At 51.9% G+C, this 17657-nt stretch overlaps 1 protein-coding gene across 2 annotated transcripts in view; it reads right to left on the bottom strand.

Moving 5' to 3' along the window:
• Nucleotides 1–17215, bottom strand: part of CCNJL (cyclin J like) — a 48769-nt gene extending 31554 nt beyond the window's left edge. The window contains exons 1-2 of one of the 2 annotated variants that reach the window (XM_045830254.1): nucleotides 16969–17215; nucleotides 16474–16588 (exon numbers count right to left, since the gene is read on the bottom strand). In XM_045830254.1, the coding sequence (XP_045686210.1) occupies nucleotides 16474–16536 (63 nt within the window). In that variant the 5' untranslated portion in view covers nucleotides 16537–16588; nucleotides 16969–17215. Of the gene's footprint in view, nucleotides 1–16473; nucleotides 16589–16692; nucleotides 16774–16968 lie in introns of those variants that run through there. The other variant, XM_045830253.1, reaches the window with a different exon arrangement.
• Nucleotides 17216–17657: the final 442 nt, after the last annotated feature.

Raw genomic sequence — 17657 nt, 5'->3', positions numbered from 1 at the left:
TGCTCATTATGATGAAAAGGTTTGCACAACCTTCTATTTTATGCATATGTACTACATATGTATAATTTGTGCACATAAATGTGTGTGTGTATATAAATATACAATAATTTGCCAGACACTGTGCTCCATGTATTTTCTCTTCTCACCCCCCACCAGACCCACAGGATGGGGATGATCAGCACCCTGGTATCCCAGACAGGGCCGGCTCAGCGAGGGTAACTAAGGAACCGGCTCAAGGGCACCCAGTTAATAGATGACGGGTCTGAATCTGGGTTTGACTCCGTGCTCTTAACACTGTATTTTGGGGCCTCCGCATGACAGTCTAGGTTTGTGTTTTCCTTCCCAAACAACATTATGTTGAACCCATTATAAAATATCTGATCACTATAGAAATTTCAGAAAACACAGATGAGTACAAAGAACATAAAAATCTCCAGCCATCCCATTAGCAGGAGTTAACTTCGAGTATGAACATGTGTCAGGCTATGCCCTTCCAGTCTTGGTTCTCTGCACACACACCCCCACCTACTCCTCCCTCTCACGGGACCATCATCCCTGACAGTTGTGACTTGATAGAGGATCTCCATCCCGACACCCACCCTCCAGAGGTGGGCCCAGGCAGCAGCAGCATTAGCACCCAAGGCAAAGAAACACAATGACCAAGGTCATGTTGCAGGTGGTGGTGAATCCTGGACTTAGACATTGGAGGAGCTAGCCAGGTCTGGGCTGTGACACTGCTCGGAGCATGACAACTGCTTCCTAAACAGCCCAGGGCACAACACAGAGCTGAGCTGCTCTCGCACAGTGGCCACTAGAAGAAAATCACCCTTGTCTCCTGTGTTCGTCCACCAGGGCCAGCGCCACGTTCATCCTCACTGCTGCCCACTGCTACCACCTCTGGAGGGAGCCTGGGTCTCCAGGCACTGGGCCAGCTGCTTGGGAAACAGCTCCAGGGGTTGAGTCTGCCTGAGAACAAAGAGTAGTAGCAAGAGGTGAAGAAACCCCAAGCCAACTAGGTAACTGGTAACAGGAAGCAAAGACTTGCAAATTGAAAGGGAAAAAGAAAGGGGAGGGGAAGTAGGTTCTTCAGAGGCTACGGAAGTACAGAGAGTACACATCACCATATCACCGCCCTGGGAGGCCCTGGGAGGCCCTGCGAGGCCGGAGGATCACCCTGCTTCCCCTCTGTGTCCCACTGCTTCATAAACCCAAGGAGGCATTTTCAGTGAAGAACCAACATGTCTGTGGAACCCTATTTCAACACTCTCCAAAGGAGGGCCTGTGGCGCAGGAACCTGAAATGCCAGTGACACCCCTCCTGCTGCTGTCCAGCCTGCAGCTTCCTTTTAGTGGAGAGAAAGGCCACCCTCATCCACCAACCACAACTCTTCCCAGCTCCCCCAAACTCGACCAATGGCAGAGGGGCTCCAGACACACCTCCTCCTTTCCAGTTCCAGAGCCACTGCCAGGCATCCAACTGTGGCCAAAGGCATGTCTGCCTCCTTCTGGGTGGTCCCCCTCCCACCCACACCACTGAGCCCCCCAACGCCCCCAGGGACGCCCCCAGGGACAACACTCGTAGCCCTTTTATAACCCCACCCACCCAAGTCCTTCACTTTCACCAACTTCCTAATGAGACCGCCCCCCCCCGCCCCCACACGCCTTCTTGGGTGGGTGTGCCCCTCAGTTTCCCTCTGTTACTGAGGGCAGGGGTTGTTACCTTTTCCCTAGGCCTTTCCTCCCGGGTCCTCCTGTGGCCTCAGGAGCTCTTTTTATTCCACACTTCCGACTCCCACCTCCAATTTCCAGATTCCTTCGGATGGATTCACCTTGCTGCTAACATGCAGCCCCGAACAGGTCAGTACAGTAACCTCCACCCCTACCCACTCATCACTTCAGCTGGGACTCCGTTCCCCTGCTGATCTGCGTGGTCCAGGGTTGTTCCTGCGTCCGTGGTTGGCTGACCACTGGCACTGGAATTTGCAGGGCATTTATTGAAAAATGGAAGCTTCCTCCTGTACTGAATTGGACAATCCCCCCCTTAAAAAAAAAAACCCCAAAACAAAAAATCCTTATGTCTACCAGAATCTCAGAATGTCGCCTCATTTGGAAATAGAAACTTTACATATACAATCAGGTTTAAATAAGAACCTGATGGATCAGAATGGGCCCTCGCCCAATGACTGGTGTCCCTGTAAAAAGAGAAAACAGAGACACAGACATAGAGAGGAAAGACAAGGCAAAGACGGACACAGGGACAAGGCCACATGGAAAAGGAGGCAGGGGATGGAGTGGTGCAGCTACAAGCCGAGGAACGCCAAGGTTGCCAGCAACCACTGGATGCTACAAGAGGCAAAGAAGGACCCTCCCCAGAGCCTCTTCTGAAGGGAGCATGGCCCTGACTTTGAACTTCTAGCCTCCAGAACTGGGAAAGAATCAACTTTGGTTATTTTAAGCAACCCAAAGTGAGGCAACCTGAGGAATCTACGACACTCCCTATTTCCTGCTTTACGGCATCAGACCTCTGGGCAGGGAGCTGGGCCCCTGTCGGTGCCTCACAAGCCTGAGGCTTGCCTGTGAGCTCCATGAAGGCCGAGAGCTGTTTTGTCATCACTTCCAGTTACGCATCGCTTAACGATGAGAAAATACGTTCTGGAAACGCGTCGTTGGGCTATTCTGTCATTGTGTGCACACCGCGGGGCGCACCTGCACAAACCTGGACAGCAGAGCCCACTACAGGTGTGTACCTGGACCACAGGTACAGCCCATCGGTCCTAGGCTACGAGTCTGTGCAGCACATTACTGCACTGAATACTGCAGGCACCTGTAACACAATGCTACGTATTTGTGGACCTAAAGATACCTAAGCAGAGAAAAGGTCTGGAAAAAAGGCAGCATGAACCCTAAAAACTGGCGCTTGCCATGAACGGCGCCTGCAGGACTGGAGGTTGCTCCGGGTGTGGCGGGTGAGTGTGTGGTGAGTGTGTGGCCTAGGGCACTGCCGGACACCACTGCAGACTTTGTGAACCTGCCCCACAGGCCCTCCCCTGCTGCTTCCCACAGGGTCAGAAGCAGAACAGGGAAGCTGTCCATGCTGCCCCACGAACAGTGTGATATGGGCTGGACCAATCGGAAATTCATGGGAACTTGAGGAGAAGCTGGCTGGACAAGGCACAGATCACACCGGTTCCCCGTCAGGAGGGAGCGAAAGGGGGTCGGAGGACCACTGGGAGGAAGAATCAAGATGGAGAGCTAAAGGAGCACCGGGAGCTGTCACGGCGACGCAGAGTCTGGCTGCCGCAGGCTGGCGCTGTGGTCAGGTAAAGGAACCCGGTGGTGTATTCATGAAAGAGAGGGTGTTTAACGTGGAGGGAGGAGAACGGAGAACTCAATATTTTGTCTTCGGAAATCTGTTTTTGGTTCCACTGACCCTGTCTGGCACAAAGGGTTCTCTCTGGCATTGAACTGATAGAAGAAACAAAACTCATCTATGCTTTACACCATTACAACCGACAACATTCCCGAAGTCCAGGAACCGGCTGGCTCCACACTGCCGCAGAAAGCTTTGGCCAGAGTGGCTGCGGCCCTGAACCCTTGCTAAGGAGGCTCCTGTGGACCTGTGTCCTCGTACAGGACCTCAGGACCTCCGCAAAGAATTTACAGCAGCGTGCTCTGAAGATCACCAGCCTAGGTCTGGGAGGGCTGCAGCGCCCTCTGAATACACAGCGCTGGGGGGATGGCTCCTCCACGTTAGAAAGGCCAGTGGCCGGCTGGTTTGGACGGAGTCGGCACACTCAAAACTGAGGTGCTGTGAGTGGGAGGGGGTCTCCTGCCAAACCCCAAGATACTGCTTCCATCAGAGAAGGAAAAAATCTTCCTCGACAACATATCCTTCCATTTCTTACAGGAAATTCAGCTCCTGTATAGTTTTACGGGTGCATGGTTATTTATATGGTCCATCGTTGACCAAATTGTCATTATGCAGCACAGCACACCACATCCCCGGTGCTGGCAGTGCTTGGCAGGTGGTCGGCTGCTAAAAATCAGATATCGAATGCAAGAGTGAATGTGCGCTGGTGTTCAAGGACCACTGGTGCTTTGGTCGGGACACTTCCTTTTTTTAAAGCAACTTTAATAATCAAAAGTTGCTTTGACTATGTACATCAAGCATTATGGTGTCTGGCATATTGTAGATGCCCAGTAAACATCAACTCCCCTAGTTTAGTGGGAATCTTTAAAGGTTACACAGAAACCAGCAATGGCCAGAAAAAGCTTTCTAAGGACAACGTGCAGTGTGACAAAGGCCCATCACGCCTAGCAACAGAAATTTACTTTATTCCAGCAAGTAAGAGACCCGAAATCTTTCACTCCTTTTGTTAGCTGGGCCTTTTCACCCTAGTTCCTAAAACTCTTAAGTGTCCCTACTTCCTGCCCTGGTTCAGATGTCATCTCTTGGAGTCACTGCCAGCACCCAGTCTCCAAGGCCAAGGTCACCTTCCAGTGATCCAGCATTCCTACTCACACCCTTCCCTGTGCTCTGAGGACAAGAGCAGACACCTAGGGAGATCAGTATCCCCAGAGCCAACGCTCCTGGTCCATCTCCATCTCTTGGCTACTCACCAGAGTACCACCTGAAGGTCACTGATGTGTGACCTTCAGAAGCTGCCCTGAGCCCTGGTAGATGAACTTCCTCCACACCTCTCTCTGCCCAGCACACTTTTGCTTATCCTTCGAACCCAGCTCACACAGCACCTCCTCTTTGAAGCTTTTCATACTTCCCCGGGGAACCAGATGTCACTGTTGGTAGGCTGGTTAAGAGCAGAGTTCGAATCCTGACCTTGCCGTCGGTTAGCTGTATGGTTTCGTGTGCATTGTTTATTTATTTGAATTTTAAGAAGCGTTCGTTTGTGCCGAATTGATGACATATATGGGGAGCAAGATCTCAAATGCCCCAGAGATGAACAGTTTTTCAACTTCTTTCACGCATTTGAAATTGAGGAGGGTGTCTAAAGAAGATTACACAGAGGTGGGAGAAAGCAAAGTGGGGATTGGGTTACAAGACAGTTAAGATTATATGCTCTCTTGAGGTGTGCTAACCTAGACACATGGAAACAATGGGGTGTGATGACCCCCCGTGACCTGCCCAGTCACTTATGATCAGTTATGATCATTTACTAGCCTATGAGGCTAGTACATCATTTAACTCTCCCAACCTGAGTGTGTCCCACCTGTAACATGGCGATAGTTACAGTGCCCACTAGGGTGGACTGTCTGAGGACTTCATTAATGGAAGGGAATGTATGCCAAGCAAGCACCCATTAATGTGGACAGTCCTTTCTAACACCGAGGCCCCCGGGGCCTGGCTGGCAGAGCCTCCCACGTGCTTGGGGCTCGGTGAATAACTGCTGGATAGCGAGGCTTCCTGCCAACGAAGCTGCAGAGAAGGGCCAAGGACGTGAGCCAGAACTCTGCCTTCCCCAGACTCGCGGCCAGCAGAGGCTCCTCACACCCGCTGGGCTTCCTCCTTCCTGCCCCAGAAAGGCCTCCTGACACCTGGGGACATGTCAGTAGGGGTTTGCCCCAAATTCCCCCAGAAACCACTTCATGGCCCACCATGAGAGTGGCCATGCAAAAGGAACCCTGAAGTACTAAGGGACGAGGGGCTGCATCTGCAACTCGGTTCCAAGGGAAACCCACGTAAAGACAGAGAAAGAGAAGGGTAAGGCCGATGTGTTCAAATGTTCACAGCTGGGAACTGTGCTGGCAACTCTTCCGTAAGTCTAGTGAAACTACTTCAAAACAGAAAGTGAACACAAAAGGAGAGGCCAGCGAGAGACTGCAACTCAGAGTCCACAGCTTGACAGTACTCCCCCGCTCCCGCCCCCGCCCCCGCCCCCGCAGGCCTCCCCACCTCCCGAGGAGCTGCTCTGTGTCAACCCCTCTGAAGCAGAAGTTCGTGTTACGCCATCACTGATGGGAAGGCCGGCCAGTTGCAACTCCCTTGCTTGTCGAAAGTCAGACTCTAGACAGCGCCTTGCCAAGTTTTAAGGCTCCAGCTCTCCCACCCAAGAGGGGGACCCTGGCCAAGTCCTTGAGCCCTTGGAGGCCATTTCTCTAGCAGAAGGATGGTGTTATTGGCAGCCAAGCCACCCACCCTGCACGCAAGACTATTTCAACAGTGAAGCCCAGGAAGGGGATGTGTGGGCTGTAGGGCACAGACCTCAGATAAGGTGTCCGTGATGTTCTCAGAGTGATGGCGGGGGGAGGGGGGGGGTCGTCTGCAGCAGCTGCTTAGACCTGGGGAGACACAGCGCCTGCTTGCCCTTCACGGGCCTGGGAAGCTGGATCCAAACGAAATAATCGCATTTATAAGCGCATAATTTCAAGCTGTGCTGGCTGCAAAGGAATAACCCAGGGTGGTCTGAGAAGATATAACAAGGGACCCAGCCCTGACCTTGTCTGGGACTCCGGGAAGGCACCTGAGGAAGTGAGGTTCAGGCTGACGGCGAGAGAACAAGCAGAATCAAATCCCGCAAGAGCACGGAAGTGTATGAACCATTCGTAACTAGTGAGCTCCCCTTAAACAATGCCGTGAGGAGATTAATAGGCCAAATCAAGGATAGGGGACCTTCATCAGGACAAATGACCTGGTTTTTCCAAAAATCGATGGCATGAAAAAGTTTTTGTTTTTGTTTCTCACAGAGATGGGAGGCAGGGAGACCATTAGAATATAAAAGACTTAAGAATATGTTTTAAAAAATGGAATTCATGGACCTCATCTGGACCATGACTTGAACAAGCCAGCTACAAAGCCATTTTTGAGACAGCTGGGGAGAACTAAATGTGAACTGGGCGGTATGAGGCGTTAACGAATGGCCGTTAGTTTTGCTAATAAACTAGGTAGGTGTAATAATGGCAGAGTTGTTACAAGAGCCTTTATCTGTCAGATGTTCCTGGTGAAGTGTTTTGCTCTCTGGGGACAACAGCAGCAGGGGCTGAGGGGAGGGGAGACACGGGGGGACACAGGGATCCATTCTACTATTCTCTCCATTTTTGTGTACCTTTTACATTTGCTAAAGGAAAAGGTTAAGAAAAAACCGTGGCTCACGCCGAAGAGTCAGAAGTGCTCTGAATTGCTTGGATTTTTTGCAATGATCAGAAAAATTATTTGTCATTCAGTCCAAAACTATCCGCCATATGCCAGTGAATGGATGCACCACAGCGGAATCAATATCCTTCCGATGGCATTTCAGTTCTTTCCAAGTTTTCCTTCCACTCACTGAGTCTCTCCAATTTCTGATGCTCCTGTGCTGATAAGCCCACCCTCTCCTGTCTCTCCCAATCCACCCACCCAAATCACTGCATGACCGTTTCCAGACTAAGTCGCTGGTGGTCCCAGTGTGGGTGTCCACGTCGCAAAGAAGGCTTAGGCTCTGACACCATCTGCTCCAGGGACCTGCAAGGGACCCAACTGCCACATGGGTGTAGAGGGCAGCACATACTGCATGACGGGGCTGAGAGGGGGTTTTCTGGCCGGGGGTGAGGAAGGTCACCTCAACAGCCCTCACCTGGCCAATACGGGTCTCAGGCTGGTTCCTGCTACAGATGGGACTCTCTGGGTCCTGGGAAGTGTTCCGAGTTCCCTACCCCTTCCCTCCAGCCTCCCGTGCTTGTCTCACTCTGGGTTCTGCTCCTTCTGGAGCCGGGAGACTTCATTTTGACCTACCCAAAGGGCACTGACTTTTTATTAAAGGGTAGTATCCAGGGTCAGCAACTCTGCTGGGAAGCAGGCGTTCTCCCACAGCCCTGGCAGATGTGCAAACGGGTGCAGCCTTCTGAGACTGTATTAACTGGCGACACACAAAGTCCTGAAAACCATGCCCTGTGACTGGCGGCTTCAGTTTAGGGACTGAGCCACACGCACAGACAGAAGCCCAGGATCACCTCCACAGCGCCATGCAGAACCCAGGGGCACGCTACAGACGACCCCACACACCGCAGAGAGGGGAATGAAGGGACACACCGCATTCTGATCACACTATGGAATACTACTCAGCAATAAAAGGGAATAAACTCCTAACATATACAACAACGTGGATGAATCTCAAACACATCACATTAAGTAAAAAAAAAAAAAAGCAGACAGAAAAGAGTACACACGTGTAACTCCATTTATATGAAACTCTAGAATAAAGGCGAACCTGGTCTACAGAGACACAAAGAAGATCGTGATGGCCTGGGGCCGGGCGCAGGGCGGGGTGAGTGGCAGATGGAGAAGGAGCACCTGGGAATCCCGCAGGCTGGGGGCAAGACTCTATCTTGGTTATGAGAGCAGTTGCGTGAGCGTGCACATTTGTCAAAACTCACTATAAACTCTGAACTGATGCACACTGACGATCTGTACATTGTAGTGTCTAAATTATACTCCGATTTGTAATAACATCCAACTAGGAGACGAGTTAATCCGATCACAGCATATCCACACACTTAAACACTATGCATGATAACGCAGCAAAATAGTTAATGACATAGGAAGTTACTTAGTACATACAGTGAAGGAAAAAATTAAGTTAGAGAACTATAATATACTGAGATGGCACTTTTGTGAAATAAAATATATGTGTTTGGATAGGAAATGAGGAAGAAGAAATATTCCGGTCATTCCTTAAATACAAATGTATTGAGTATCTACTGTATGCCTTTCTTGTTACAATGAGCAGAAAAGGTTTTTTTTTTTTAATCCCTCTGGTCATGGAGCTGCTATTTGGTGGTTTCATAGAACATACTTAAATTATTATAATGTAAACATTTAAAAAGTCCAACGGTAAAAGGGACTTTTAAGAGCGTAAATTACATCACCACCGGTGGCAGAACACACACACCTGTGCGTGTTTGTACACAGAATATCTCTGAAGGACTCACAGGAAACTGGGACCGGGGGGACCTTTCAGGGAGGGAAACCAGGGCAGTGGGACTGGGAGGGGGGCAAGGAAGACCCTTCACAGAACTTGGTTATGTTTCTTTTACCACGTTCTTGAACTACGTGTTCTAAATAAACACAATCAATAGTTTCTAATTTTGTGCTCCTGTCTGATCATCAGGAACTGGGTGGAGAAGAAAGATACGAGAATGTGTGCGTGGTATACTGTTAAATAAACAAAGTGTTCCTAGCAAGATACTTTCAGGTTTTACTTTAAAGAGTCCAAATAAAAATGTGTTGTAATCACACACATGCCAAAATGCCAACCAAGATGCCAACTTCCAAGTGGTGGGCCTGGGGTGGGGGGAGGGGAGGATTTAACTCTCCTCTCTGTGCTGATATTCACGGCTGCAGTTTCTTAAACAAGCAAGCAAGAAAATATACTTCGTGTATGTGTAATAACTCAAAACGGGAAACAAAGAGAAAAGTGCAGAATCACAGTGTCACCCCCTTCTGCCAGGTGCTCAGACACACTAGAGAATGGTTGGCTGCGGTTCCCTTACGCAAGGGGCTGTGTGGTTTAGGAAGACAAAGAGCAAGTCAAGGGCAAGGGCACAGGGCCAGCTCACAGACTGTAATGTCGTGCCCTCACTCAAAGAGCACAGGCTTCCCGGGCCAACCAGAGGGGCCCACTGAGCCCCTCCCCCACTCACAACCCACAGGCCCCAGAAGCTGGCGAGTGCTCCCACACTCACTGTCTCCTGGGACACCTGGGAGGCAGGTGGGGCAGGCGTCACTGTCTGTCCAGGCTTACAGACGAGAGGAAGGCTCCGATATACTTTGCTGCTGCTATAGAGAAGATGCACTGAGACAAAGTCTCGGCTGAGTGTTGCAGACACACTGAGCGTTTTGGTACCTAAGACATGAAGGACTCAAGAGAGACGCCAAGATCTGACACCAAGTTTTGTCCTCGGCTTCCTGTAGAATACAGGTAAGGCCCTGGAGTTGGGGAGTCTCCAAGCCGGACATCACCTTGAATGGCATCTCTCCAGTCCCCTGACCCCATTTTCACCAACCTTCCTTCCGTCCTCCGTTCGTGTCCACCTCGGCAGGCAGCCCCGATCATCGCTGCAGGCTGGGCAGCAAGAAACTCCTACTTATACTGACAGCCTCACCCTCACCTCCAGGAAGGGACCCCGAGGGCCACTTCCTTAGGGTCCCAAACATAAGGCAGCCTTGCCAGTAGGTAAGGGCTTGTGAAAGCCAGCATGTGAGTACATTCCTGGAACTAAGCTGGGCAGGCCCGTGCCACTGCCAGTGTCTAGAATACTTTCTTATGGGAAGAGCTGGGTGAGTCTCATGGTTTGGGAAGAACTGGCCCCAGGGCGGGGTGGGGGGGGGGTGTAGAAATCCAAAAAGAGAGCCCTGGCTGGCGTAGCTCAGTGGATTGAGCTCGGGCTTCAAACCAAAGCATCGCAGGTTCGATTCCCAGTCAGGGCACATGCCTGGGTTGCAGGCAATGACCCTCAGCAACCACACATTGATGTTTCTCCCTCTCTCTCTTCCTCCTTTCCCTCTCTAAAAATTAATAAATAAAATCTTTTTTAAAAATCCAAAAAGGGGAAGAAAGAGAAAATCAGTGACGGGTGACCTAGCTAAATCATTGGACATAGACCTGGGTCACCACTTTCTATAAAGAGACAGATATTCAGCCTTTGCCATGAGGAAATTCAGGGAATTTCAGGGGAGGAGTGAGAAGAAGAAATGTTAACACTGGGAGAAGTGAAAGGATGTGCAAGCTGTAGAAGTCACTGGAATATGACGTGGTTTGAACTCAGGGGCAAGGGATGGAGCTGGAATGAGATTCCAGCAGCCAGGCACTCAGGCAGGAGAGAGGGGCGCATGGATGTCCCTCTTACTCTGGCAAGTTAGACCAGCCCCTCCCACCCCCAGCCACCACAGGGACAGGCAACAGCACAGGCCCAATCACGGCAAGGTGAGATGCAGCGCAGACAGGTGAGGCGCCAGGACCCATGCGGGCCAGGGACGCCCTGCGATCAGACCTTCCCAACGTCCAGACCAAGGCCAGAGCTGGTGGCTGGCGGCTTCCCAGCGTGGTTTCGGAAGAACCGGCTCTAGCGGAGCTGTTGTGTGAAACACAAACTACAATCCGGACCCCCCAGTGCAACCAGTGGCAGAGCCTCAGCTGTTTCCTGCCTCGTCCTTCTACTCTCTGTGAAAATGGATGTTCCTTTAAATAAACTTTCGCTCGAACTCACACCCTCTGAGTCTTGAAGTTTCCTGCCGAGAAAACGGAGTCCGTTCCAGCAGTGGGGCCGACATCCCCGTGCTCGGCACACTGCCTGGAACACAGTAAACGCTCCATCAACAGTAGCCACTCGCATCATCATCAGAAAGTGTCATTTTGGAAAATCTTTGTATAAATGCAGTCACAAATCAGGAAAACATGTCCCGTATCCGCTGGTTCAAGAAGCATGGTCTCACACGCCCAAGTCCTCTAAGCGTGCAATGAAGCACACTTCGGGAGTGGGAAAACCGTGTTTGGCTCTGTAGGTCTCAAGTCTGGGAAAGGGTGAGAAGACCCCCAAGGTCTCCCGTGACTCCAGTCCCAGGAAACGGCAAACACCGCAAGGAGTAGGAGGAGCCTGTGGCCCTAGAAGATAAACCTACCAGGTTGTGCCCAGTAGGGCCTGTCACACGGCTTTGGGAGGGTGGGATTCCCCCCCAAGTATTCCCAAATCCCCATATTCAGAAAGTCCTCCGTATGCCCAAGAAGCCTTAAATCATGGCATAAGGGTCCTTGAACCTTTCCTTTGCTTACTAACATGACTGCTTCTTACTACTCAGAGTGAAAATTGTGTGTCAGATAGATGCAAATCAAAAGGAGACCAAACCAAGTTCTACCCATTCTGTTGTTCGTTAGGGGATAACAATTTGGGGAGGATGGAACCTCTTGGCAAAAGTATGGGGGTGCTGACCTAGGTTCAACCAGTAGTGCTTGTTCTAAGATCCTCACGCTGCACTTTGGTCCATGCCAATAAACTGCTCTTGTGGGGAATTCTACTTCTAACCCCTCCCCCATTCCTCTCCTCCCTGTCACCCCGGAATTATCTGAGAGGAGAAGATGCAAGTCTATAGGAAGCTGGGAGGCAGCCTCTACGTGGTCCTGGACCTGGCAGCAGGGCCATTCGCACAGACCGCACAGCCAGGCCAGGAGCATCTCCTGGCACGTGCCAAAGCCCCGATCAGGATCCCCGGGAAGCGCTCCTGCAAATCCATTCAACGTGCCCCAGGAGAGTCCCCCTGAGTCCGCCCTTCCCTTCTGTGCTCTCCCAATGCTGTGCCCGGGCAGCTGAGGCGGTGGACACCCCTCGGCCCCCTCCGCACCAGACACTGGTCTGGGAATGCTGTGGCACCAGACATTCCTCATGCTTGCAAGGAACTCACAGTCAAGTGAGGAGGACAAATTACTACACGGGGTGACAAGGGCCGTGAGAGAAATAAACCTGAGGTTGGGACTAGGAACCACGGTGGAGGGGAGAGAGGCTTGAGGGACAATGGAAGGTGGCCCTCCTCCTGTTGTTGGTCCAATGGAATCACAATGTCTTTCTCCTGAGGACTGCCTGGCAGGACGGTGGACGTCCCCGGAGGGTGGTCACAACCGCCAAGCCTTACCCTGACCACACAGCGCGAAAGGGCTGTGGGCCTCAGACGCCCATCGTCCGTGGGAAGGCACGACGCCTGCCCTGTCCCTGCCATGTGTCTCCCTCACACGGCTGTCAGGTTCTTCCACCCACTCCTCACAGCCTACAAAACATTTTCTCCAACTCACCGACGAGGCAACTGGAAAAGGGTCATTCTTCTCATTGTGCCACACAGATCGGGGGGCCCTGTTCTAGGCACCGAGGCCTGGCACCGAACAAGGCACACACAGGCCTATTCCTGGGGAGCCTGTATTCAGGGGGGAAAGACAGTAAAACAGAAAATAATTCCAGCCCTGGCTGGCGTAGCTCAGTGGATTGAGCTCGGGCTTCAAACCAAAGCATCGCAGGTTCGATTCCCAGTCAGGGCACATGCCTGGGTTGCAGGCCACAGCCCCCAGCAACCGCACATTGATGTTTCTCTCTCTCTTTCTCCCTCCCTTCCCTCTCTAAAAATAAATAAATAAAATCTTTTAAAAAAGAAAATAATTCCAGATGCTGGTAAAGGTTATAAAGAAAGCTAAACAGGATGACGTGGTAGACTGACGCAAGGGAACAGTAGCAGAGAAAAGCAGACTCCAAATATAGGGAACAGCCAATGCAAAGGCCCTGAGACACGAAGGAGCTCGACTTACTCAAGGAAGAGAAAGGGGGTCAGTGTGCCAGGGGCTAGGAGACAAGGTGGGAGAGCAGACCAGGGCCCAGCTGCGTCAGGTACTACAGGTGGTGGTGAGGACGGGGAATTTTATTGCAAGCACAGCCAGGTCCCGCTGGAAGGCCCTAAAAGCAGGGAAGTGACACAATCTAAGTGCTGGCTATTGTGGACGAATGGATGATGGCGGCCAGGCTTGAAGAGGTTTGGAGAAGTGAAACGAGCAGCCCAGAGTTTTACTAGTGCACATCCAACCCCAAGGCTCCTTTCCACGGTGTCACGTTTTACACACTGCGGTATAATGTTCCACAGGAATGGCACATCCGACAAAGCGGGGTCCCCACGAGCTCTGTGGTCCCAGCCTTGCGTCCTATATCAGTCAAGTGAGGACAGCTGCGTGTGGTTGTGTGGCGACAATTCAGCAGCAAATAAAGTAACATGTGTTGTACTCCACTGGCAGCATTCAACAAACAGGGAGTGTCTACTGTGTGGCAGACGCTTGCACAGTTGTTAGAAATGCCCTACTGGAGTACCGCATGTTCCAATAGGTTACAATAGTTCCAACAGGACTCTAAGACACACCCCCCAAATTTGGGAGGAAAGGGGGTTGCGTCTTACAGACCGAATGTGGCTTACCTAGCTCACTGTTGGGGGGGAGTGGCCTATGTTATCTATGTTATTAAATATTTTACCACATTTTTTGCTTCAAAAATTTTTTTTACCTATTTTCCTCCTCTAAAACCTAGGTGCGTCTTACAGTCCAAAAAATTCTTAGATGTTTAATGCAAAAAACCACTCTGGGAAAAATAAAGGGCCAGCCCTCATTCCTTGAGGAAGGTGAGGCTAGTGTGGATACAGGGTTCCTCTTCATCTTCACTTTTCTCTCCACTAAGCCAAATTTTCTCGAGAAGCATCTTCTTTGAACAGGGAGCAGAAGCAAATGAGGAAAAAGTCAATATGCTGGGAAGGCAAGACATTCTAACCAAAGGAACCCAGGATTTACCCAATCAGACCAGCTTCAAATCACGGGTGACCTTGACCATCACCCCCTGAGTGAGTTTTCTATTTCTAATCTGTAAAGCCTGGACAAACCTGTCCTTCCTCAATGTAGTGAACTAATCTGGCACTATGGCATGGGTGAGGCACAATTAATGGGACCTGCCGGCCCTGTTCCTTTGAGTGGGTAAGAGAGAGATTAGAACACACATTACGAAAGGCGGGATTCTCAGGTAACTGAGCTGGTTGAGTTTAAATGGTTCTTAGAAATCTTTCCTGCTGGAAAGGGGCAAATGAGGTCAAAGTCATTCCTCTCAAGCTACCAGCAGAACTGCCAACCACCTGAGCCCATGATAAGCAAGGCAGCCCAACTTCCGTGACGGCGCTCGCTGACTCAGTTAGCCACCACCTCCAGCAGAGAATCAAGCCTGCCTGGTCCACTATCCCATGGCCCCTGCTTTTTTTTCTCTTTAAGATTTTACTTATTTATTGAGAGAGGAGAAGGGAGGGAGAAAGAGAGGAGAGAAACATAGACGTGGGAGAGATACATCAATCAGTTGCCTCTGGCACACCTCCACCTGGGAACCTGGCCTCCATCCCAGGCATGTGCCCTGACTGGGAATCAAACCAGCGACCTTTCAGTTCGCAGGCCAGTACTCAATCCACTGAGCCACGCCAGCCAGGGCTGCTTTTTAATTAAACCACCAAGACAGGATTTCTTCTCCAGATGCCCAGAATATACTGCACCTTGACCATTCTGCTCCAGGGACAAGACCAAGGGAAGCAGAGGAAGTCCCAGCCCCGGCAAGCAACACAGGACAGAAATGGACCAGTAGGTACAGAAAAAAGGAAAAAATAAGTTGGCAGAAAGACAGCTTCTCCCAGGTGAGGAAGAAACCCTGAATAGCTGGTGACTTTTGAAGCAGAATTCCATGGACACCGGGTGTCCGTGTCTGTATGGGGACCCAGGGAACCCACTGAAGAGACTTCTCCCTTCCTGTACAGGGCTGAACAGTGTCCCCCAAATTCATGTCTACCTGGAACCTCAGAATGTGGCCTTATTTGCTAATAGTCTTCTCAGAAGTACGATAATAGTTAAATTAAGACCAGGTCATGCTGGATTGAAGTAGACCCTGTTCCAATGACTGGCACTTTTACAGGAGAGAAAAAAGAGATACAGACAGAATGTCACGTGGCAACAGAGTCAGACACTGCAGCGGAACGAAGGAACGTAGACACTTGGCGTCTATGAAGCCAAGAAATGCTGAGGGTTAGAACGTCCTGGCCCTTGGACTTCCAGCCTCTGTCGTGTTCGGCTCTCTCATCTGTGGTACTTTGTCAGGGCAGCCCCAGGAAACCAATTCACTCTATTTCACACCTGTTCCCCAAACCACCCCACCGTCCCAGTCTCATCCTAGGGGCAGGACTCAAGACACACAACACCCACAGGCCGTGCCTCCAGCCCACCTGCACTTTCCCACCTTGCCAGTGCCCAGGAACACTCCTGCCTTGGAGGTGAGGGGAGCACAGGCATCACATTTCAGCTGCCCCCACCTTCTGCCACCAGAGGCGGACTGGCAGGGGAGTGTTTGTTTTTCTCCTCACATCCTCCTAGACTTACAGCCTCTCACTGAGATTAGCATCTCTTACATTGTATTCGGTCCCATCCTGGAGATATTGGGGGGAGAGGGAGGGAGTATAACTATGATACATTACACTATCCTTCACCTAATAGTGTTTATTTTGAATCACTACTTTTACTTAACTTTCTTTTAAAAGGAACTGCTACGTCGTGACAGTAAATGGAAAATCAGCATCCTTTATCCCGTGCAAAACTTATGTTAGATACATATGTTCTTAAATTGCACATTATTTTTAAGCCCATTCATTCACCTTTTTAAGTAATCTCGGGTGGCAATACTATGGAAAATACCACCTTCAAGAGCACAGTGGCTGTCTCGGTTTGGCTGGCCGGGTGCTCCGGGCGCCTAATCAGAAAAACCAACTTACACTCTCCAATCTCATTTCTCCTCCGGATCCTCCGGGAGAAGGCTCAGGACTGGAGCAAAGAAAGGCACCGGCAGTTCCCAGGTCTCCCGCGGGGCGACCCAAGCAAAGAGAGTGAGAGCGAAAGGGACTTTAAATACCCAGTCCAGACAGCGACAAGGGAGGGGAGGAACTGACCTTCTCGCGCAGGGTGCAGTGGACGTCCGAGGCGACGCGCCCTTCCCACCACGGCTCATCCATCACCGCGTCTGCAGCGCCGCGATCCGAGGCTACCGGGCTCTCAGGGCGCACCCTGCGTGGACACGGGCTACCTCAGCGGCCGCAGCGCGCTCCCCGCTCCGACCCCCCAGCATCTCTATCCTCGCTCGTCCCGGGCAGGGAGACCCTCCTGCCCACCTCAGCAGAGCTGGCGGTCGCCTCCCGTCCCAAGAAGGTGGCGGTGTCCCCTCCCCTGTGTTCGTGAGACCTGGGGGAAGACCTGGAGCTGTGCAACAACTTGCAGAATTTTTATCTTCCCTTTTGCAAAAGTTGCAGAGAAAGTTGCCGACTTCTTTAGCTCGCCCGAGGCTGGGGCTCCGGCAAAGGCCACCAGCTCGCCGTCCCAACTCCTCCCCCGCCGCCCAGCCTTTGTCCTGCTCCCACATCCTGCCCTCGAGCCGGGGCGAAACTCACTCATTCCTCTCCGGGCGTGGGGGGCTGCGGGCACCTAGCCTCTCCCAGGCCCGAAGCGGCGGACCCTCGGGTGCACGCACGCTGCCGAGCCCTCGCGCCCCGCGCTCCACGCTCTCGACGGCAGCCTCCGCAGCCGGGCTCGCCCCCGCGCCGCCGCGCCCCAGAATGCGCTCGGGTGCCGCCACGGCTCGCTGCCTCCGGGCCGCCGGGGGCCTCCCCCTCTCGCTAGGGGAATTGGGGGCCGGGCCTCGCGCATGCGCTGCCAGCCCCCGCACCCCGCGGGGCGGGGGGCTGGGAATTGGAGTCTTTCTTTCGCCAGCTCTGGCTCCGTTTCCTGCCCGCCCTCCTCCCCCGCCTGGGTGGAAAGCTTCCTCTCACCTTGGTGGAGACTCCTGGTGGCCTTCTGGGCACCCCGCGGGCCTACACGGGGAGCAGGGGAGCTCTGAGACCGAGCCGCCACCTGCGCGCACCACGCGTGAAAGGCGCAGGCAGGGTGCCCCCCAAAGTTCTGTCTCCTGCGTGCGCTGCCCTAGCAAACCTTAACGCCGGTTCCACCTGTTCTTTTCTTTCCTTTTTTTACATTTCTTTCCTTTTTCCTTCCTCCCTTCCTTGCTTTCTTTCTCTTTCCTTCCCTACCTTCTTTCTTTCTTTTTGGAACCTGTCCTGCGATGGGGAAGTATATTTCCAAA

Source organism: Phyllostomus hastatus, unplaced genomic scaffold (assembly GCF_019186645.2).
Source record: "Phyllostomus hastatus isolate PE091 unplaced genomic scaffold, TTU_PhHast_1.1 phas_contig_150, whole genome shotgun sequence".
NCBI classification, from domain to species: domain Eukaryota; kingdom Metazoa; phylum Chordata; class Mammalia; order Chiroptera; family Phyllostomidae; genus Phyllostomus; species Phyllostomus hastatus.
The sequence above is the reverse complement of the archived record's forward strand: the minus strand, read 5'-3'. Positions and strand labels throughout refer to the sequence as shown.